This window comes from Labeo rohita, chromosome 22 (assembly GCF_022985175.1).
Source record: "Labeo rohita strain BAU-BD-2019 chromosome 22, IGBB_LRoh.1.0, whole genome shotgun sequence".
NCBI lineage: Eukaryota > Metazoa > Chordata > Actinopteri > Cypriniformes > Cyprinidae > Labeo > Labeo rohita.
The window spans coordinates 36,075,568-36,099,974 of record NC_066890.1 but is presented as its reverse complement, the minus strand read 5'-3'; the positions used below and the strand labels follow the sequence as shown (position 1 = coordinate 36,099,974).

Below are 24,407 nucleotides of genomic sequence, written 5' to 3'. Positions count from 1 at the left end.
CTAACCACAAACGCCTTTTGTTCCTCAGACAGTTTTTGGCACTCTTCTCCTTGATTTGTTATAACTTTTGGCGGTGTACTGCACTCCAAATGGTTTTTCAGGTCCGAGTGATTAGTACAGCCCAAAACATGACAATAATTGACCATTTTCAGCAGCAATAATCAGCAAAATATGTGAGTTTTGCTCAGTTCAGCAGCATTGTTTATGTTTTGATTGATTGATTTTGCGTCGTGAAAACTCTATACATATCCACACAAGCGGATGTGGCCATTTGTAAATTTTATGGGTTTGGCTTTCGGTCTCATCCGCGTCCAGCTATTTTTAGCTGTACAAAAAGTTTCACCGCTAGAAATTGGTGTGTTTTACTGTATTATATTAATGTATTATCTTAATTATGAACACACTGGTTTGTAGTGCAAACAGTTTTACCGTTTACTGAACATTGTTTATCTTCTCGTCTATAGGCTCACTTCGCATTAAAGAATAAGATGGATTGATTCCAGGAATATTTTTCATTTCTGATACTAGTTGCAAATATGGCTATGATTATTCCTGAGCAGATACAAAGACAGAAATGTTGCTTTTCTTGTCTTTTAACTACCTGAAATCGAACACAGCATGGACGGATTTAGGACAAACCAACAAGAACACGCTGAGATGAATCTTGTGTGGGTGAAGAACATCTACTATCTACACCCACATTCCTCGCTCGCTTAACAGTCACAGTCATGAAGCATTACATATGCTTCTGCTATTCCGTTTAAGATCAACTGAGCGTTTGATGGCGTTGCGAAGTGGATCCAGTTCACCCGAAACGAGATCCAAGAGAAGGTCCTCATCAATATCAGACATCCAAAAGCCCCTACAGTCTGCGCTCATGAAGCCATTAAGAGAAGTCAGGTTAATGACAGGGCTCGGGTTTCCATTTCTTCTTTATCTCTGAAAAGTGTTGCCGCCACTGCCGCCCTTTCTGTCTTTTTGCAACGAGTTGCCATGGAAATACAGAGGCACATGCTAAACGTCTGATATATCAGATCGCACTTTAATTAGAGGCTTTTGTCAGTGATATTCAATAAACGAAAGCAGCAGGTAGAGTCAATTTCATTTTCAGTGCAAGTCTATGGGATTTTTTCATAATTCAAGAAAAACATATGCGTAATCATTCTTCACTGGATTTATTTTTGTGTGAAAACACTCATTAAATATCCGGTAACATGATCATTAAAGCGACTCGTTTTACACAAACTCATTTTTTGACAATTACACTGAGAAACTACGATAAACAGTTTCCTCCAGTGATTATGCAGCAAATTATGCAAATCTCTGGATTCCTCTTCATTTTCATATTCTGTTATGAAGTATAAAACCGGTTTGACTGTTTGTTTTAATGTTCCAGGGTGTAATAAAATACAGTTCTTGAAGTCTGCCAACAGGGCGGCGCCGCAGAGTTGCGATTAACTCTGTTCGTCTTCCTGTTTGAGTCGTTTTCGCAGGTGTTCCCCAATTGCAGCTAAAGGGTTGGACTTGAAGGCAGGATTTTTTATGGCTTCCCTGAAGTGAGATGCTTCCGTCTCACTGCAACCAGACAAAAATAACGATTCGTTTGGCATTTTAAATATCTGTTCACAATAAAAATGTTATGTCACAAAACCAAGAAAGCTTACAATGGTAAAGATTTTTATAATTTCATTTTTATTTTTCATTTTGTTAAACCTTTAGTGCGCATTTAGCTGTGCATTTTGTGCATGTGTGTGTGTGTGTGTTTTTAATCAGTTTTTGTTTTAACAAAATTGAATGTTTTTTTTTTTTTTTTTTCATTTTAATTGTTCATTCCAATTAGTTGTGCACTTTGTGTGTGTGTGTGTGTGTGTGTTTTTGGTTTATATATCCTGGTGGGGACTTAAACCTGAATACACACATACTAAAGGGGACTTGTGTCACGATGGGGACCTAAATTGAGGTCCCCATGGGTACAAAAGCTTATAAATCATACAGAATGAGATTTTTTTGAGAAAGTAAAAATGCAGAAAGTTTTCTGTAAGGGTTAGGTTTAGGGGTAGGGTTAGGGTAAGGGGATAGAAAATACAGTGTGGACAGTATACAAACCATTGCGCCTATGGAGAGTCCCCACAAAGATAATAAACCAGACATGTGTGTGTGTGTGTTTTATGTGTGTTTTTGTTTGAACAAAATTAGAAATGTTGCCTTGGCAAATAGTTAAATTAAAATAAGTTTTAAAAAAAAGGAAACATTATTACAAAATGTAGTAATTCATTTATTTTTATAACTTCATTTTTATGTTCTGTTTTTTTTGTTTTGTTAAGCCTTTAGTGATTTTGTTTTTTTCTTTAATCAGTTTTTGTTTTAAGAAAATTAGAATTGTTGCCTTGGCAAATATTTAAAACAAAAAGTGTTTTGTTTGTTTTGACAATTACTTTTTTAATTTTCATTTTCATAATTTCATTTTTATTTTACAGTTTAATTTTTGTTAAACCTTTAGCAATTTAGTAGTATTCCTTTCAAATAAATTAGTTTTTTTTTTAATATTTACTCATTATTACTATTTATTCATTTGTTTGTTTGGTTGGTTTTATAATTTCATTTTTATTTTTCATTCCAATTTGTTGTGCTTTTTTTTTTTTTAAACTATTTTTAACAAAATTAGAAATGTTGCCTTGGAAAATAGTTAAAATAGATATATTTTTTAAAGTTTTTTTTTGTTTTACATTTGTGCAAAATTACCTGTTGTTTATTTATTTTTATTTATTTATTTTTTCAGTTTTTTAACAAAATTAGAAATGTAGACTTGGAAAGTAGTTAAAATAAAATTTTATTTTTTTTAAATGAAAAGGTTTTTTTTTTTTTGTTACATTATTGCAAAGTTTTTAAAAAAAAAAAAAATTGTAAGTTTTATTTTTCATTTAAAGTTTTGTTACATTTTCAGTGATTTTGTTGTAATCAGTTTGTTTGTAAAAACATGTCTTTTCACATTTTTATTTCCATTTTAGTGTTTTTTTTAAGTTAAAATTAATGAAAATTAGAAATATTACCTTGGAACAGCTAAAATAAACTAAGTTTTCGATTTTATTTTTATTACAGTTAAAGTTATTTTATTTCATTTAATGAAAATGTTTTTGTAATGGCAATTATATGTTTGCTTATTTAAATAATTTAATGAAATATAAATTAAATAAATTTATAATAAATCAAACATTTAATACATTTTATATAATTAAAAATACATTTACTTACTATAACAAAAGTTTTTTTTATTTAAATTACATATATTATTAAAATAATATATAATACTTAAATACAACATTTTGCATAACAAAAACATTGAATTGACATCTCACATTACGAATTTATATATTTATTTATTAATTATTTTTTAAAGGAACTAAGTGTTCAAAAAAAGAACAAAAAAGGTCTTAATATTGCTAAAAATAGGCTTTTTTTTTTTTTTTACTTGGTGAGATTTTGTGATTGAGATTTTGGAGAGATTTTCCCATTAACCACTAGGTTTTTATACTAATTCTGGTGCTGAATGATTGATGAAATAAAATACGGATGTGAAATTAACATTAGCACAGTGTGGAAATGAGAGGGAAGCCATTATCTTACAGTAGTTTTCGTTTCTGGGCTGGTTTCATCTGGCTGTAGTTTGTGGGTTCTGGTTTCTTCTTAACCGGACTGTTGCGAGAAACAAGAACAAACAACTGTGTTTACATACAGAACCATTTATATTTATCATCATCACGTTAAAAAACAAAAACATGTCAGAAAAAGGCTCAAGTGTTTTATACATGGATATTTCAAGGCATGTTTGAAGATGCGCTTTGAAGTTCTCCAGAGCGCAGACTTTCCACACAAGTGTTATTTACTACTCATGCAAGACAAAGCAAGATTTCACAACATACATCAAATGACTAACAGATAAAAACCACAAACAAACTGAGAAAAGAGACTAATGTGGTTTGGATCAAAGCAATTAAACAGTTGTGAGAAACATTTTGGCTTTCAGAGTTTCGTGCGCGCAGCCAAATTCAGTTAATCTACAAAACAGCGTGACTGCTGTCGACACGTGGCGTGCTTCATTTCTTAAGAAATACATTTAGAGCCTGTGTGTGTTATAAATATACTTTTTTTTACTATAATCTGCTTAAGAGGGACTGCCAAAAATATCTAAGCCTGAAACGTTTAGTGTACTGTTGTTGACATTTCAACAGCAGGGTTATTGTAGTTAACTGAAACACAAACTATTTAAAATCATTTTCATTACCTGAAATAAAAATAAAATCTAAAGAACCTTAAACTTGTTAACTCGTACTAAAAAAACTACAACGGAAATAAAAATTCATAAAAATGTGAAAAAGACATTTTTTTTCTTCTAAAAGTAAAGCAAAACACAGCTAAATCACAAAAGTTTAACAAAAAATAAAAATGAAAAATAATATTAAATATATTTTATTTCACTGAAAAAAAAAGCTAATACATTTTTCCCCAAAGCTTTTTCAAATCATATATATATATATATATATATATATATATATATGGTTTTTTAATACATATATATCTTATGCATTTATTTACTTTTCAAATATGTAACGCTATTTGCCAAGGCACCATTTCTAATTTTCAATCAGTTTAACTTTAAGTATAAAACTAAAATGGAAAATAAAATTAATAAAAAAAAATGTGAAAAAGACAACAAAACAAAACAACAACCACAAAAAAATGCACAACAAAATACAATGAAAAATAAATTTAAAATCGATTTATAAAAGTACATTACAAAAATGCATTTATTTACACAGTTTCCACACTTAACCAATGTATTTTAATGAGTTTTCCTGTTGGTTTGTGATTACTTGGATTTTGAATTTTAATTTTACATTTTATTGGGGGAAAAAAAAAATTCTAGTTGATAAAATTAATTTCCCCAAACTTCTTAAAATTGTATTAATATACATGAATTTTGTAAGATAAAAGATAATTTTGTAAAAATGTAAAAACAAAACAAAAAACAACAACATTACTTTAGTTAATTTTATTTAGTTATTTGCCAAGGCAACGTTTCTAATTTTGGGAAATTGTAAAAAAAAAAAAAAATTGTAATTAAAAAGAAAAATAAAATATATTTGAAAAAAATAAATTTTAATTCTACATTTCATTTAAAATAAATAAATAAATAACTCTAAACTTATTTTATTTGAGCTATCTGCCAAGGCAACATTTCTAATTTTAGGAAACAAAAAATAATAAAAATGTGAAAAAGACATTTTTTAAAAAACAAAAACAAAATTAAAATGAAAAATAAATATAAAAAATATATATATATATAAAAAAAAAAAACATTTAATTCTACATTTCATTGAAATAAATAAATAAATAAATAAATAAATAAATAAAAAAACCTAACTTATTTTATTTTAGCTATTTGCCGAGGCAAAATGTCAAAACATGAAAACATGACTTTTAAAAATTAACTAATTTTGAGTTAAAAGTAAAAATTGGAAATGTTAATACTGGTAGTGGGTATTTATCTTGAGCTGACATTAATTTTTGGAATAATCTGTAAAACAAAATAAGATGTTATGGCTTTTGGCATTTTATTAGAGGTTTTATTAGAAATGTAATAAAAAATAATAATAATTTAAATGTACTTTAAATATTAAGTAAATTTAGAGAACTACAGAGGGCAGAAAGAAAAAATATCTACACTGGCTTGCAGAAAATGTATACAAAAAACAGCTGTTGAATGAAATGTGTTTGTACAATGTGTTGTTTTGAGATACGCATAAATTATCACAGAGGATATGCCAGCATACACATCCAATGTGCTTGTGTGTAGTAAAACTGTGTAGAAAACTGAGAGCTTACGCTTTGTTTTTGCACTGTGTGCTGGCGGAGGTTTTGAGAGACGGGAGGAGCTGGGAGAGTTCGGGAAGGGCGTCGACCAGCGGTCTCATGTCGCCCACCACGGGTGTGGCCTTCCTCCGCGCCTGCGCCACCTGCTGCTCACGCGCCAGCTTGATCGCACTGATCTCTGGAGATGGCAGAGATGCAAACAAATGACATGAAAAAGTGTTTTTTTTCTGCTGGTTATTATCATCAAAAGGTATGAAAAGGAATAAAAATTATTTTAAATAAATTAATTAATAAAAAAGCTTAAAATAAGTAAAAACATAAACAAGGAATTTAGTCAAATAAAAAGTAAAAAAAATCCGAAAATGAAAACATATAAAGATATTTTTCATATATATATATATATATATATATATATATATATATATATATATATATATATATATATATATATTTTTAACATTTTATTTAAGGCATATAGAACAAAATATTTTAATTTGTATAAATTAAAGCATTAAATAGAATACAATTTTTTTTTTTACAATTATAAAAAATAAACAGTAACACATTACATTAAACATTTAAATGTTTAAAATAAAAAGGTATATATTAAAAAGTCATAAAAATAAAGTACCATAAAAATGGACAATCATAGAAAAGAGGTATAAAACAAAAAAACATAAGACATTTAATAAAGCATACAATAAAACATAAAAAATAAAATATAAGCTAAAAATGAAAAAAATATTTTTAAAGGCATATAAAAGGCATAAAACATTTTTTTTTGTAAAAATGTATAAAACAAATAATAAAGTATTAAATAAAACATTAAAATGTTAAAAACAAAAAGGTATATATTAAAAAGGCATGAATACACAAAAATAAAGCGCCAAAAAAAATGGAAACTCATAGAATAAGAGGTATAACACAAAACATAAAACAATGAATAAAGTACAAAGTAAAAATATAAAAAGCACAAGTAAAACTATAAAAATAATAAAATAATAATTAAGTATTAAATAAAAAAAAGCATTAAATAAAACATTACAATATGTAAAAAAGGTATGTATATATTTAAAAAGGCATAAAAATAAAGTACATTCAAATAAAATAAAATAAAATAAAATAAAATAACTAAATTGGCATTAAATAAAAAGGCAACAAAAAAGGGGCAAAAATGGCCTTAACACACACACATATACATATTTTTTTTGTTTTTTAATTTGGTCCATATATATATATATATATATATATATAAGAATTAAATTAAACATTAAATTGTTATTTTTTATTATTATTATTGTATATTAAAAAGGCATAAAGGGATAAAAATATGTAAAATATAGTATATTAAGTATAAATTAAAATAAATATTACTAAAAATATAAATAATAAAATAATAAAGAATAAAGCATTAAATAAAACATTAAATAAAAATATTAAATAAAGCATTAAATAAAACATTAAAATGTAGAAATGTAAAAAACATGTTAAAAAAAAATATATATAAAAAATATATATATATATATATATATATATATATATATATATAAAGAGTGCATAAATTGATATATTTATTACATTTAATTAAAATCCATAAAATAAAATGTAATTAAAGCACAAATCTATATAACATTTATATAATAAAATATAAACAAAAATGTATAGAAAATATGTAAAAAAAGATACAATTAATGTAAATTAATTGTTAATAAAATAAAAAAGCATAAAAATGAATAAACAAAAAAACAAACAAAAGCATAAACAAAGATCAGTGTAAAATTGTAAAATAAAAGGGTATATATTAAAAGTTTATGTAAGTTTATTTCTAAAATAAAACGTATAACATAAAATGACAGAAATACATTTGAAAAAGCATTAAATAAAAACATAAAAATGCAAAAAAAGAGCATAAGCTCATAAAAAGATCAATAAGTGTAAAATAAAAGGTACGTATTAACAGCATAAAAGCATAAAATATGTATTTCTAAAACAACATACATAACACAAAATGGCAAAAACACATTTAAAAAAGCATAAAATAAAAAAATTCAGTGTAAAATACATATCCCGCAACTCTCAAACCTAACCCTGTACATAAAAATACTTAAAATATAAATATCTCCTTTTAATCTAGCCAAAGAATCAAAGTAATAAACGTGTTTTAAACACACACACACACAATGTAAAAAAAATAAAAAAGTTGTTTTAAAAGGTTCAGTTCATTCCAGTAGGCCTAAACCCAGTATGACTTCCTGTCCAGCTCACAGACAGAAAATAACTCCTACAGGAACTGATCTAACATCTAAAACTAAACCAAAGCGCTGAGATGGAAAGCAGGACACAGCAGGAGCGCCAGTCCAAAAACAACAAAGTACATATAGGGAAGAAAAAAACGACAGAAGCAGTTCTTTGACAGAAGCACTGTGTCTTTTTGCAAACACAAGTGACATTTTTCATCTCGCAAGTGGCGTTTTGGTTTTTTTCGACTGGCGTTATGACTTGTTTTGCCACCGCGTATCTGTACAGAAGTGTTACCGTACACCATTTGTTAAGACCTTGAAGGTCTTTGAGTTTTCCGAATCCATCAACATCTTAATCCGCCCCCCTTTTTAATTTCCTGCCAATGCGACACGCAGTCTGAGGCTTGGGTTTCGGCTGGAGCCGTGAGCCCCATTAGATCCTAATTATAATCACCTCGGACGGAGCTTGTGTTACACGCCGCATTGATCGGCCGGAGCGATTACAGGCGTCAGAATCGGGGTGTGGCGTTAATGATCTCCACATATCCATCTCTAAACTTCCCGTCGGCCCACGAGACAATCGCAGATCGCTTCACCGTGAAAGAAATAGCCTCACGTGAGCGTTTCGGGATTGGCTTCCCCGGGCCGTTGATGATATTAGCGTTTTGTTTTCGGGAAGGTGAAAAAATACTTACTGTTAAGCCATCTTTCCCTGCGCTCCTTCATTTTCTCTTTCTTCGACTGTTGTTTCTTTTCTCCTGTGCCTGAAAAAGAGACAAGATGATCATATTGATCAATACTGATTCAATTTACAAAGATTTTATGCATTTTGTGTTCAATACTAAAAAAGGCTTAAAAATACAAACAAAACATTACTGATTATTCTCATGTATAAATCTAAAAATAAAAGGCATGACAATTAAAAGGAATAAATTGAATTATAAAACAAGAATAAAAATAAAAGGACATAAAATAAAGATATAAAAATGTGAAATTAAATCAAATGAAATTTCATAAAATAAATAAAAAGAATAAAATGTAGCAGAAAAGGCAGTTGTTTTAGTATTTAATTCATTTTTTGTTTTCATTTTAATTTTAGATTTGCTTTTGTTATTTTTATTCGTTTTTGTATTTTTCTACTTAGAATAAATGTATTTTTATTTTGGTTTTAGTCATTTTAATACTTACATTTACTTACAGGCAAAATTTCTAATCTCAAAAAAATAGGTTTTCTAACTTGAAGTTAATATTTATTTGAATTTTATTTGAGCTTTATCGTAATTAATTAAACCTATTTTTAATAGTTTCAGGTTCAAAATTTCTAATCTAAAAAAATAAAGTTTTGATTTTTTTTATCTGATATTTATATTTTATTTTATTTTATTTGAGCTTTATTTTAATTAATTAAACCTGTTTTTAATAGTTTCATTTTAAACATTTCTAACCATAAAAAAATTATTGTCTAATATTTATTTTAATTTTATTTGAGCTTTATTGTAACTAATTAAACCTATTTTTAATAGTTTCAGGTAAAACATTTCTAATCTAAAAAAATAATGTTTAGATATTTTTTTTATCTGATATTTATATTTTATTTTATTTTATTTTTTGTGCTTTATTTTAATTAATTAAACATGTTTTAATAGTTTCAGTTTAAACATTTCTAAAAAATAAAGTTTTTCATCTGATATTTATATTTTATTTTATTTGAGCTTTATTTTAATTAAAAGCTATTTTTAATAGTTTCAGTTTACACATTTCTAATCTTAAAAAAATGTTTTTCATCTGATATTTCTATTTTATTTTATTTTATTGAGTTATTAATTGAATTATTTAATTGATTTTTTAAATAAAGTTTAGATCTTTTCAAGTTTTTCTTTGGATATTTAAATTTTAGTTTATTTCAGATTTATTTTAATCAATTAAAACTATTTTTTAATAGTTTCAGTTTAAACATTTTCTTTAAAAAAATACAGTTTTTCATCTGATATTTATATTTGTTTATTTGAGCTTTATTTTAATGAATGAATCCTATTTTTAATAGTTTGTTTAAAAAATTCTAACCTTAAAAAATTGTTTTTCCATCCGATTTCTATTTTTCATTTTAGCAAACGTTTTAATCTGATATTTTCTTTTATTTGATCTTTATTTTAACAAAAGCTATTTTTTAATAGTTTGTTTACAAATTTTTAATCTTAAAAAAAGTTTTTATCTGAGATTTATATTTTATTTTATTTGATCTTTATTTTAATTAATTAATTAAATTTTTTAATTTAATTTAATTAATAGTTTTACTTGTAGTTACCACACTAGTTTAAACAGAAAAAGTAAAACAAATGCATTAGCCTTTCAAGTAATTCTTTGAAGCGGGTTTTATTTTTGGTCTAAATGCAAACGTTTTGGTTCACTGGGGATTTGTTTTGTCTGCAGAGCATGAACTCTGTGCACCTGTCAAAATAACGCAGTGGCAGCCAATCAGTTAAGGACGCAGCTGCGAACACAAAGGTTGCAGGTTCAGTTCCCGACAGAAATGAGTAGGAACTGCACTGCTGACATCACTAATGTACTCCAACATCACTGTGCCCTTCATAAACGCACACAGACACTTTGAAATGACAAAACATATGTGAAAAATTATAATTTAGGGAGGAGAATGATAAAACAATGTTCTGAAATGGCACAAAAAATATCACTATTTTGGGTCTAAAGTGAATATTCATGGCTGCGGAATTGCATATGGAGTGGAAAATAACAACAGCTCTCATGTGAGTAGATTACAGTAGGATGTCTGTTGTTTCAACTGCGTGTAACTTCCTGTTCCCGGCTGGTAACGTCTTATCAGACGGAGCATATTGTGTGTATTTAACGACTGCACTGACCTCTGGGGATCAGATCGAGTGTGATGAGGAATCTGTATGTCCAACATATGTATGGATCAGCGTAATTTCCATCTGACAGAGGTCATTCACAGACCACCAAGGTCAAACCACAAATAAACCTCGTTTATATGTGATGCTTAAGATTTAAGTGATTCATTTTCAGAAAATAGACTAAGCAAAAAAAAATTAATTGCGTGCTTAATAAAAATGATTTTTTTTAAATATAATTTACTTATATTCTAACACTCCAATTGTTAGAATAATGAATAGAAATTGTTATTAATCAATATATTTTGATTGTTAGTAAAAGTAATAATACTAATTACGACTATTAAAAATAACATTTAGATCATTGCGCACTGAAAAAAAATGCTTTCAGAAAAATGCTTATTAAAAATGTACTAATATATAATAATAATAAAAAATGTACTTTTATAATATATTTTAATATATTATAATAATAAAAAATGTACTTTGTCAGTGCTTAATTAAAAAGAACTTGTTATTAATCATTTAATATTGTTATGACAACGTTATGCAACTATGCAACTGTTAATATACCTAATAATAATAATAATAATAATAATAATAGTAACAACAATTATTAAAAATAATATTTAATATATATAATAATAACACAAGATTTACATGCTTTACTTTCAGAAAATGCACTTTGAATGCTTAATAAAGTCAAAATTGTTATTAATCAATATTGTTTTAGTAGTGCAACTGTTAATATAATTAATAATAATAATAATAACAACAACAACAAATATTGAAAAATAATATTTATATTACTGTGCATTGAAAAAAACATTCAGAAAATTCACGTTGGGTGTCTAATAAAAAAAATTGTTTTTGATGTGAATTTAATATTGTTTTAACAGTGCAACTGGTAATATAATTAATAATAATAATAATAATAATAATAATAATAATAACAACAAATATAAAAATTATTTAAATTGTTGTGCATTGAAAAAATAAAAACATCACAACATCACAGCTTTACTTTCAGAAAATGCACTGTGAATGCTTAATAAAAAAATCTAAATTGTTATTAATCAATTAATATTGTTTTAATAATGCAACTGTTAATATAATTAATAATAATAGTAACAAATAATATTTGATAATGAAAAATAACATTTATATGATTATGCATTGAAAAAAAATCAGAAAATTCACATATGGTGTTCAATAAAAAAAGTTGTTGTTGTTATTAATCATTTAATATTGTTTTAACAGTGCAACTGTTAATCTAATTAATAATAATAATAATAATAAATATAAAAATTATATTTAAATTGCTGTGCATGGAAAAAACACTTTACTTTCAGAAAATGCCTTTTGATTGCTTAATTAAAAAGTCTAAATTGTTACTGACCATTTAATATTGTTAGAACAATGTTTAGCAAATGTGCAACTGTTAATATAATTAATAATAATAATAATAATAATAATAACAACAAAACTTCTTATAGTATATAGTATATCTTATAGTATATTAAATAATAAATTGTTGTACATTGAAAACTAAAAATATCACAAGATTTACATGCTTCACTTTCAGAAAATGCACATTGGGAGCTTAAAAAAAAAGTCTAAATTGTTATTAAATCAATGAATATGAATATATAATTTTTAACAACAACAACAACAACAAACATTAAAAATAATATTAAAATTATTGTGCATTGAAAAAAAAACTAAAAATATCATAAGATTTGTGTGCTTCACTTTCAGAAAATACACGCAACTGCTAATCTAATTAATAATAATAGTAACAAATATTAAAATAATATTTAAATTGTTGTGCATTGAAAAAAATAAAAATATCACAAGATTTGTGTGCACTTTCAGAAAATGCACATTGGGTGCTTAATAAAAATACTGTTATTAATAATTTAATTTCATTATAACATGCAAATTGTTTGTAAAAAAAAGAACAATTACTAGCAATAAAAATCTATATGTAAAATAGAAAAATAGAAAATGATTGAATGATGAATAAAAAAAGCTTTACATGTTCTACTCTTAGACAATTCACATTGGGTGTTTAATAAAAATAATTAAATTGCTATTAATAATTAATATTATAAAAACAATCTGTTAGTGCAATTCATAGTTATATAAATTTGCTATAAATGTATAATAACAGCTAAATTACTGTGCAAATGACCACAGAAACAACATAAACTGCCCAAATTCCCTTTCGTTTGGCCCTCCGAGTTGATCAGCGTTGTGCAACATGGTAAAAACAGTTAAACTGACTGTTTTGTCCAAAAATAACACAAATGCATTAAACCCAGAGAGAAACGCATGAAAATGAGTCGACCTCTGCAATTCTCATCGCCAGGGGACAAACTCAGCTCAACAAGCTTCTGGTTGCCGAGCAACACTCCGAGGAAAAGAGTGTTTGTATGAGATATTTGATCATGAAAAACGCCTTCACAGATCTGCAGAGATGCAGTCACTGACAGACAGGTGGGTTTGACAGCATCAGTGACCTCACTGACCTCTCTCGCATGGCTGTGCATGTTCATCAAGGCAGGTCATGTTCTTTTCTGAATGTGTATGAATTTTAAGCTGAGCTTTTTTGGTCAAATCAACATCTTTATCTTTATCTCAAAGAAACACGTCAAGGTCACATTTCATTGCGAGAAGAAAAGAAAAATAAATATAAATCATATTTTGAACATGAACTAAAGCATTTTTTTTGCAGCGTTACATTATTTTCATGAATTACACACATTTTCCCATTTCATTCCCATCATCGTAATGAGTGCAGACATTTTATCTTTGTTTTCTTGTCATTTCCATTGTTCTAAATTTTGTTGACTTTATAGTAAAATATACAAGAAAATATATATTTTGTAAAAAATTTAATTTAATTTTTTTTATAAATTATTCAAATCTATACATGATTTTTACACAAAAAATAATTAATTTTTTTTTTACTTATTAGATCATATTAAAAAACAATTATCAATATTTCAATCAATTATCAATATTCATAGTTTTTATTAGTGCATACTGGAAATATAATTTTCTTTTTTTTTTTCTTCTAATTTTCATGTGAAATATGATCTGAATATGTTTCATGTTTTTGACAAGTTCAGCGGGATTTGCAACTTTATATCTTATTTTTTTACTCGCAAATGAGTTATCTTAAAACTCTGACTTTTCTCGCAATTCAGACTATTTTTCTCAGAATTTCGAGTATATTTTAATTTTGACTTTCTCTCAACATTCCTACAATTTTTTCCTCACACATCATTTTCTCACCAAATGCAAGTTTACTTTTTTTACTCTTTTCATCTCACAATACTAACTTTTTCCTCACAATTTGGACTATTTTTCTTTCTAGTTTATATCTTGCAATTCAGACTTTTTTCTTGTAATTGCGAGTATCTCAATTTCGAATTTTCTTCTCGCAAATGCTGGTTTATATTTCGCAATTCTGACTTTTTTTCTCGCAACTGACTTTTTTCTCACAAATTTACAAGTTTATATCTTCACAAGTTTATATCTTGCAATTCTGACTATTTTGTCTCGCAATTGTGAGTTCATATTGTGACTTAACTCGCAACTGTGCTTTATAAACTTGCAATTCTGAGGAAAAAGTCACGATTGTGTGATATAAACTCGCAACTCTGAGAAAAAAAGTCACAATTGCGAGATAAATATACTTGCAATTCTGAGGTAAAAAGGTCAGAATTGTGAGTTTATACCCCATCTCACAATTCTGAGACAAAAAAAGTCTAAATTGCGAGAAAAAAGTCTGAGCTGTGAGATAAAAAGACGCAATTCCTTTTTTATGTTTTATATAGTGGTGGAAACAGGTTTCCATATACAGTAGTCAGCATTTGAAGAGGATCAAAACCTTTCATCAAAGTTGTCCTAAAACCGAAACAATACCCGTTCTTGTCTTAGGACAACTTTGATTAACTTTTCTGATCCACTTCAAATGTTGACTACTGTATATCTGTATGTGCTTTTCACATTTTTATGCGAAACACTGTTTTCACTCATTTCCCAGCCGTGCAAAATGAATCAACATCTGTAATCCAATTGGAAAACTGTAGCCACATCTGCAGCTAACATTTCTGTGCATTTATGTCTGCTATTTTGTACGTGTCAATTACTTTGAGTCGACTGGCCTGTTGTCTCTGTGTGTGTATGTGTGTGTGTAAAAGAAACAGCATCTCAAATAACCGTCATCTTCCTGTAAAGGAAAGCTGAAACTGGACAGATTAGATGCAGGAGACTCAAGAGAATAACATGAGAGTTACTTATGAGTCCTGAACGATTACGTGTCATGTACACATCAAAACAAGTTTTTACTCAGTTCTAACAGCGTTATGAACACGTACAGACGTCTATGTGCTTTTGTCTGTATATGGGCATGAAACAGCCTTGGACAAACTGCACAATGAGCTCTGTCCTCTGGAAACGCATCTGGAGAGGAGACCCGATAAGAGAGATAAACGTCATGTCCTACGACCCACATTTTCCCCACTATATCATTTGTTCCAGACTGACGATCTCTGACAGAAAGGCCTGCATGTGAAGTCCAGACACAAATGGCCTGGGCCTCTGCATCCTTCAATGATATGATAAACACAACATAAACACCTGCTTTCACACAAACGCCATTGGAAATTGTGACGTGAAAAAGGGGGAGTCTGAAACTCTAAATATATTGTATAACTCTTAATATTTAGTAATAAAAAGGTAATGTTCTGTTTCGTTTTGTTACATATTATATTTACCACATTATATATTTACCACAGTTACAGTAATTCAGAGTAAGTACATTTTGGCAACAGGTCTGAATAATAGACAGACAGTTAAACAGATAGATAGACAGGTAGATAGATAGATATTACTGGTGTAATATTGGTAACAGGGCTGAATAACAGACAGACATTTTTGATGTAATTTTGGTAACAGGCCTGAATAATAGACTTACATTTTTTTTGGTGTAATTTTAGTAACAGGCCTAAATAATAGACAGACATTTTTTGGTGTAATTTTGGTAACAGGGCTGAATAATATGCAGACATTTTTTGGTGTAATTTTGGTAACAGGCCTGAATAATAGACATACATTTTTTGGTGTAATTTTGGTAACAGGCCTGAATAATAGACAGACATTTTTGGTGTAATTTTGGTAACAGGGCTGAATAATAGATAGACAGATAGATAGACAGATATTTTTTTTATGTAATTTTGGTAACAGGGCTGAATAATATGCAGACATTTTTTGGTGTAATTTTGGTAACAGGCCTGAATAATAGACATACATTTTTTGGTGTAATTTTGGTAACAGGCCTGAATAATAGACAGACATTTTTGGTGTAATTTTGGTAACAGGGCTGAATAATAGATAGACAGATAGATAGACAGATATTTTTTTATGTAATTTTGGTAACAGGGCTGAATAATATGCAGACATTTTTTGGTGTAATTTTGGTAACAGGCCTGAATAATAGACATACATTTTTTGGTGTAATTTTGGTAACAGGCCTGAATAATAGACAGACATTTTTGGTGTAATTTTGGTAACAGGGCTGAATAATAGATAGACAGATAGATAGACAGATATTTTTTTATGTAATTTTGGTAACAGGGCTGAATAATATGCAGACATTTTTTGGTGTAATTTTGGTAAGAGGCCTGAGGCCTGAATAATAGACATACATTTTTTGGTGTAATTTTGGTAACAGGCCTGAATAATAGACAGACATTTTTGGTGTAATTTTGGTAACAGGGCTGAATAATAGATAGACAGATAGATAGACAGATATTTTTTTATGTAATTTTGGTAACAGGGCTGAATAATAGGCAGACATTTTTTGGTGTAATTTTGGTAACAGGGCTGAATAATATGCAGACATTTTTTGGTGTAATTTTGGTAACAGGCCTGAATAACAGACATACATTTTTTGGTGTAATTTTGGTAACAGGCCTGAATAATAGACAGACATTTTTGGTGTAATTTTGGTAACAGGGCTGAATAATAGATAGACAGATAGATAGACAGATATTTTTTTATGTAATTTTGGTAACAGGGCTGAATAATATGCAGACATTTTTTGGTGTAATTTTGGTAACAGGCCTGAATAATAGACATACATTTTTTGGTGTAATTTTGGTAACAGGCCTGAATAATAGACAGACATTTTTGGTGTAATTTTGGTAACAGGGCTGAATAATAGATAGACAGATAGATAGACAGATATTTTTTTATGTAATTTTGGTAACAGGGCTGAATAATATGCAGACATTTTTTGGTGTAATTTTGGTAACAGGCCTGAATAATAGACATACATTTTTTGGTGTAATTTTGGTAACAGGCCTGAATAATAGACAGACATTTTTGGTGTAATTTTGGTAACAGGGCTGAATAATAGATAGACAGATAGATAGACAGATATTTTTTTATGTAATTTTGGTAACAGGGCTGAATAATAGGCAGACATTTTTTGGTGTAATTTTGGTAACAGGCCTGAATAATAGATAGACATTTTTGATGTAATTTTTGTAACAGGCCTGAATAATAGACTTACATTTTTTTGGTGTAATTTTAGTAACAGGCCTAAATAATAGGCAGACATTTTTTGGTGTAATTTTGGTAACAGGCCTGAATAATAGACATACATTTTTTGGTATAATTTTGGTAACAGGCCTGAATAATAGACAGACATTTTTTGGTGTAATTTTGGTAACAGGCCTGAATAATAGATAGACAGATAAATAGACAGATATTTTTTTATGTAATTTTGGTAACAGGGCTGAATAACAGACATACATTTTTTGGTGTAATTTTGGTAACAGGCCTGAATAATAGACAGACATTTTTGGTGTAATTTTGGTAACAGGGCTGAATAATAGCCATTTTTGGTGTAATTTTGGTAAAAAGGCTGAATAATAGACAGACATTTTTGGTGTAATTTTGGTAACAGGGCTGAATAATAGATAGACAGATAGATAGACAGATATTTTTTGATGTAATTTTGGTAAAAGGGCTGAATAATAGACAGCTATTTTTTGGTGTAATTTTGGTAACGGGGCTGAATAATAGACAGCCATTTTTGGTGTCATTTTGGTAACAGGGCTGAGACAGACAGACAGACAGACTGATTATTGGTGTAATTTTAGTAACAGGGCTGATAGATAGATAGATAGATAGATAGATAGATAGATAGATAGATAGTTACTAATTGGTTACTAATGGTTCGAGATTTACTTCCTGCTATCCTGTAGAAACATCTTAGGTGTCTTTTGCATCACAGTTTCGCTTCGAATATGATCATTTAAAAATTTACACTTGAATTATAACGTAAAATCAATTTAAACACGACCATATGTAATTGCAAACCACAATTAACAAATACAAAAATTCAAACTCGATTCAACATTTGGCAATTTTCAGTCCCTGCCTGATCCACAACCAGTTTTCCACACCCTCAACCATTCAAAGCCATCACTTAACCACTCTTAGATCAGAAACAAACCCGTCAGCGAGTCGATCCACCACAGAAATAACAACAGTGGTGTTTTTCTGCTGTATCTGCCCGATAGGGATCTCCGGCCCTCATATCTCCCTGCACCACTCCTGACGCTGGAAACCCAATCTCGCCTCTGCATCCGTCTGTTTGCCGCAAACCAGGGATAGGGAAAAAAATCCATCATTCCCACCACATCCATCCCAGAGAGAGCATCATGTTCAGAGAGCTGGCTGAAACGGACACCACCAATTAGGAACAGACAGAACAACCCGGCTGCCCTTTCCTGCCCCTCTGCACTTGCACTTCTCATCTCCCGGTCCCGCCAGCACTGTGAAGAGAGGTAGCAGGGTGTCTGGGGAGCTGAGCTGGAGGTGAAGGAGGTGAATTTCCGAGGTCACGCAGAGACACCGATACCCCCAATTAAAGAGACGGAAGATCTCGTTCTGTCAAAGCAGTGCCACGGGCACATCGATCCTCTAAGTCAACCTCGCTCAAGCGCAGCCGCAACTCAGACACATTTAACTAGATCCCCGAACTATACGGATTAAGCAGAATCCAAAAATAAATAAATAAATAAATACAAATTTAATATCTAAAACATTTATTTTTAATTGTGTGTATGTGTATGGACAATGTACAAAAACAAATAAAACAACAATAAAACAAACAACATCTTCTGACTGACTATAAATAAAGCATGTACAAAAGAAATCTTGGACACGTGTATATATATATATATATATATATATATATATATATATATATATATATATATATATATATATATATATATATATATATATATATATATATATATATATATATATATAGTAAAATATTTGCTTGTTAAATGTACAAAAGCTACGAATAAAATATATTTAAAGAAAAAATCAAATATTACTCTCATTGAATATATATATATATATATATATAGCATATTCAAATAAATCACTGATATTGAGCAACTAGATTTAATAAAAATTTTAATACAAAGAATTTACATCTTTTTAAATGTTATTCTTTTCCATATACATATATATATGTATATATATATATATGCATGTGTGTATGCGTGTTTCATTTACATATAAATATTAATTTAAACATTAAAAATAAATCTTATTTCTTTTCAATTTAATTAAAACAATTTACTCTAAATAATTACATTTACTAAAAATAAAGTAAAAAATATATATATCTTTTTAAATGTTATTTTTTCAATTATATATAGGTGTGTATGTGTGTGTGTGTGCATGTGCATTTCAATTATATATGAATATTGTATATTACTTTTTTTTCAATTTAATTAAAAGCATTTTATTGATTTCTTTTAAAAACAATTTAATTTATTTAAAAAACAATAACTCAAGGACATTAAATTATATTTAATAAAAATTCAAATTTTAATAAAAATAAGTCATATTTTTACATTTTATTATTTTCAAAATTATATATATATATATATATATGTGTGTGTGTGTGTATGTGATTCATTTATATATGACTATTAATTAAATTAAAAATACATTTGCATGCTATATAATAGTTTTATTAAAATCATTTTAATTATTTATTTTTAAAAAATGAATTTATTTAAAAAATTTAATTTATTAACATACTAAAAATAAACATTCTCTGTGTGTGTGTGTGTGCGCGATTCATTTCTATATGAATATTAATTGAAGTTTTAAATTATTTTAAAAGTATTTTAAATATTTACATTTTTTAAATTTAATTAAAACTATTTTAATGATTTCTTTTATTTCATTTACTTAATGAAAAACAATGTATAAAAAAATAAATCAAGGGTATTAAATTATTCCATTTAAAAATTTACATTTTTAATAAAATAAGTCATATATTTTTAAATGTTATTCTTTTCAATTATACATGTGTGCATGTGCCTGTTATTCATTTATATATGAATAATAATTAAAAATAAATTCGTATTTTATATATTTCAATTTTTTTATTTAATTAAAATCTTTTAAATATTTATTTTGAAAACAACTTAATGTATTTAAAAACAATTTAATTTATTAAAATACTAAAAATAAAAACATTCCATATTCTGTGTGCATGTCTGTGTGATTCATTTATATATGAATATTAACTGAAACATTAAAAAATAAATTTGTATTTTATATATTTTTTTAATTTTTTCAACTTAAAACAATTTTAATGACTTTTTAAAAATTTTAAATTTATTAAAAAAAACAGATCAAGGATATTAAATAATTACATTTAACAAAAATAACAAATATTAAAAATACATTTGTATTATATATTTCAATTAAGTACTTTTTATTATTTCTTTTAAAAACAATATAAATTAAAAAAAAAATTAAAAACCATTTAATTTATTAAAATACTTAACAAGTTATGTTAATGTTGTGCATTTAGAATACATAAAATACTAGATATGAACCTTAAAGCACAAATGAAATGAAATTACATTTAATGGTTAGTTAATAGCGAGAACTGACCTTAAAATAAAGTGTGCCCCAAAAAATGTTTGCCTTTACCAATCATGAAGAAATAAAATTGTATTAAAAGCATAATAAATGTACTTTAAGAGAGTGTCTAAAGTCTGCAGTACCAAGAAACACCCACATACTAAAAGTCTGCATACTAAGCACAGTAGACGTACACTGTATGTTTACTCTGCAGAAGTATCAAGACTGGAATAGTAGCCAAGCCTTCTAGCTTTGCTAGTTGTCTGATCTCTGCAGTTCTCCTCAGGAGAAACTCAGATTTGTTAGCGTGTGAGCAGCGGTGGAGTCAGCGGTCACGTCAGTGCACTGATGCAGCAGCGCTGTGATGTTCACGCATGAGTTATTTATACTGTAGACAGCCAGGAATAGAACAGCCCTCCTTACCCAACCTCAATACTCACACACAGATGACATTTATAGAGACCAATCCAAACTAGAGGACGTGTGAGGTGAAAAACACTCTCACTTTCATCTCATCACATTATATGTTCATTACACCGATACAACTTTACTACTCGCTTAGTTCCAGGGTTCAGACCATCAATTTTTCAATGAATCTTGAACGAATTCTTCAGATCTTTATTCACTGATTTCTAACATTCAATGTTCAATACATGTTACAAATGTTTCACATACATAATTTAGAAAATAGATATTAGATTTTTATAAGACTTCAAAAACGTGTTACAGTCTGCCATCTTGTGGCCACAAACAGGTGCATTTTGGGCAATAAGATTATGTATTTAAATATAAATAATCTTTTTTAGAATTACATTTAAATATAATATTATATTTATGATGCAGAATACGATTTGAAACAATATTATAATAGTAAAAATTTGTTTTTGTTTTATGTTCGTCAAAATCATAAAAATTTAATTCCAGATTCAAATGCTAAATATATTAAGAAATATAATGCATATTATAAGTAAGTTTAAGTATATATTAAGATAAAATATTTGTAATATTAACTGATTATGGCCTATAAAATTAATATTAACTGATTATGGCCTATAAATAGAATACATTAGAACATTTATTAAATAATCAAATTATATTAAATAAATATAACATTTATTTTTCATACTGCAATATATCTTTTCTGTGTTTTACATGTTAAAAATCACGAAACGTATTCGTCAGATTTAAATATTTTATATAATAATAAAGAAATTATACTAATAAAAATATTAAATATCTATTAAATATAACTAATGATATTTTGGAGTATGTACTAAAATTAAGTACTTTTCTGTTGAATTACTTGAATAATTAAAAGCAAATCTGAAAATTAAAAAGCGATAATAGCATTATAATAGTAAAAGTAAAATAAATATTAAATATTTAATGATTATGACCTATAAATAAAAGAAACAAACTTATTCTTCATTTAGTTTTTTTTTTTTGTACATATTTTTACATTTGAATGTTATCTGCACAATCTGCACAAGACCTTTGCAAATGTAATATTTTAATAGCAAAAGTTAAAATGAAACGATTATGTTTGATTATGACCTATAAATAAAAGAATAAGCATCCTTCTTCATTTTGCATTATAATGTTTCATTTAAAATGTTGGCTATTTTTCAGATTTAAATGCAAAAATATTGTGCAATTGTAATATTTTATTATAATAAAAATAATATTAAATATTTACATTTTCCAAAATCAAAATTAAATCATTATTTAAATTTTTTAAATAACAAAACTTAGCCTAATTTTCAGACTTAAATATACACTGTCATTGAAACTTTTGGGATCAGTAAGATTTTTTAAGACATTTCTTATGCTCATCAAGGCTGTATTTATTTGATCAAAAATCCAGAAAAAAACAGTAATATTGTGAAATATTATTATGATGTAAAATAACAGTTTTCTATGTGAAAATATTTTAAAATATAATTTATTCCTGTGACGTAAAGCTGAATTTTCAGCATCATTACTCCAGTATTCAGTGTCACATGATCCGTCAGAAATCATTCTGATATGCTGATTTATAATCAGTGTTGAAAACATCTTAATATTTTGTTGGAACCTGTGATTCTTTTTTTAGGATTCTTTAATAAATAAAAAGTTAAAAAGAAAAACATTTATTTAAAATAGAAATCTTTTTAAAAAAGATTTAAATCTATACCATTTAAACATTTGTGGTCAGTAAATTATTCTTTCTTTTTTGAAAGAAATGAATACTTTTATTCAGCAAGGACGTGTCAAATTGATCAAAAATGATAGGAAATATTGATAAATCAGCATATTAGAATGATTTCTGAATGATCACATGATACTGAAAACTGGAGTAAAGATGCTGAAAATTCAGCTTTGCATCACAGAAATAAATTAGATTTCAACATATATTAAAATCGAAAACCATTATTTTAAACTGCAATAATATTTTACAAAATTACTGTTTTTTTCCATAATTTTGATTAAGAAAATGCAGCCTTGATGAGCATTAGAGAAAAAAAAAAAACATTAAAAACATACCAATCCCAAACTTCTGAATGGCAGTGTTAAAAAATATGGACATATTATGATTTATAATACAGTATAATCTACTATTTATTTATTTAGTGATATGTACGTGTAATAATACAAAATACTTTTACTTATCAGTTGATAAAACAAGAAAGAAAAACCCCTCACCTTTCTGTTCTCCTGTAGACTGTTTGTTTATGGTCACACTTGATGGTTCATCAACCTTCAGCGTTTGAACTAAAGACTCAGGGGAAATTTTAGTTCCAGCAAAAACTCCAGTGGGAAAACTGAATGCCTACATGAAAAACACATGAAGCAGAATGAAAAATGATCTCATTTAGACTAGGTCAACTGAGGAGAAATGACACTGGAAATACAATATATGACACTAACGTGAATATGACAATACAACCGTCCATACCTTTGAATTATTGTTTATACTGCTGTCAGATATGTTGAGTTTGCTCTCTATTGAATCTATTTTTGTGAGTTGAATAGGCTTCATCTGTATCTTCTCCAGATTCCCCAGCATGGGCTTGTTTTCGTGCTCATTTTGCAGCTTTACAGCTCCGTGATGGAGCTTCTGCCGGGCCCGTTTAATTTTCCCCACCATTCTGTCCAAGTATACGTGTTGTAATTTATCTTGAAAAGATCCTTACGTTTATACACCGCGCAAACATTCAGGAAAAAAAGTCCCACACGTGTTAAAAGTGACAATTTGTTTAGTGTTACAGCTAATATTGTCCGAGTACAAATAAAACGGAAGATGAGTTCCGTCAAAACTTCTCCTCAGACCGAAGAGGCTCGTCTGCGCTTGAAAATGTTGAGGTATAGTTGTCCAACCAACTTTAAAACTTAAATAAACATCACAAATTTGAACATTAAACACATAATAGATGACAAAAGTAAGAAGAAATGTAAGTTTGATCGA

At 27.6% G+C, this 24,407-nt stretch overlaps 1 protein-coding gene across 1 annotated transcript; it reads right to left on the bottom strand.

Moving 5' to 3' along the window:
• Positions 1 to 1,159: 1,159 nt before the first annotated feature.
• On the bottom strand, positions 1,160 to 24,209 carry slx9 (SLX9 ribosome biogenesis factor). Its single transcript, XM_051094176.1, has 6 exons — positions 23,898 to 24,209; positions 23,645 to 23,771; positions 8,807 to 8,875; positions 5,884 to 6,049; positions 3,625 to 3,693; positions 1,160 to 1,575 (listed from the first exon to the last, which is right to left on the bottom strand). Exons 1-6 carry the CDS (start codon positions 24,087 to 24,089, stop codon positions 1,455 to 1,457), a joined length of 744 nt encoding a protein of 247 aa, XP_050950133.1. The 5' UTR covers positions 24,090 to 24,209; the 3' UTR covers positions 1,160 to 1,454.
• Positions 24,210 to 24,407: the final 198 nt, after the last annotated feature.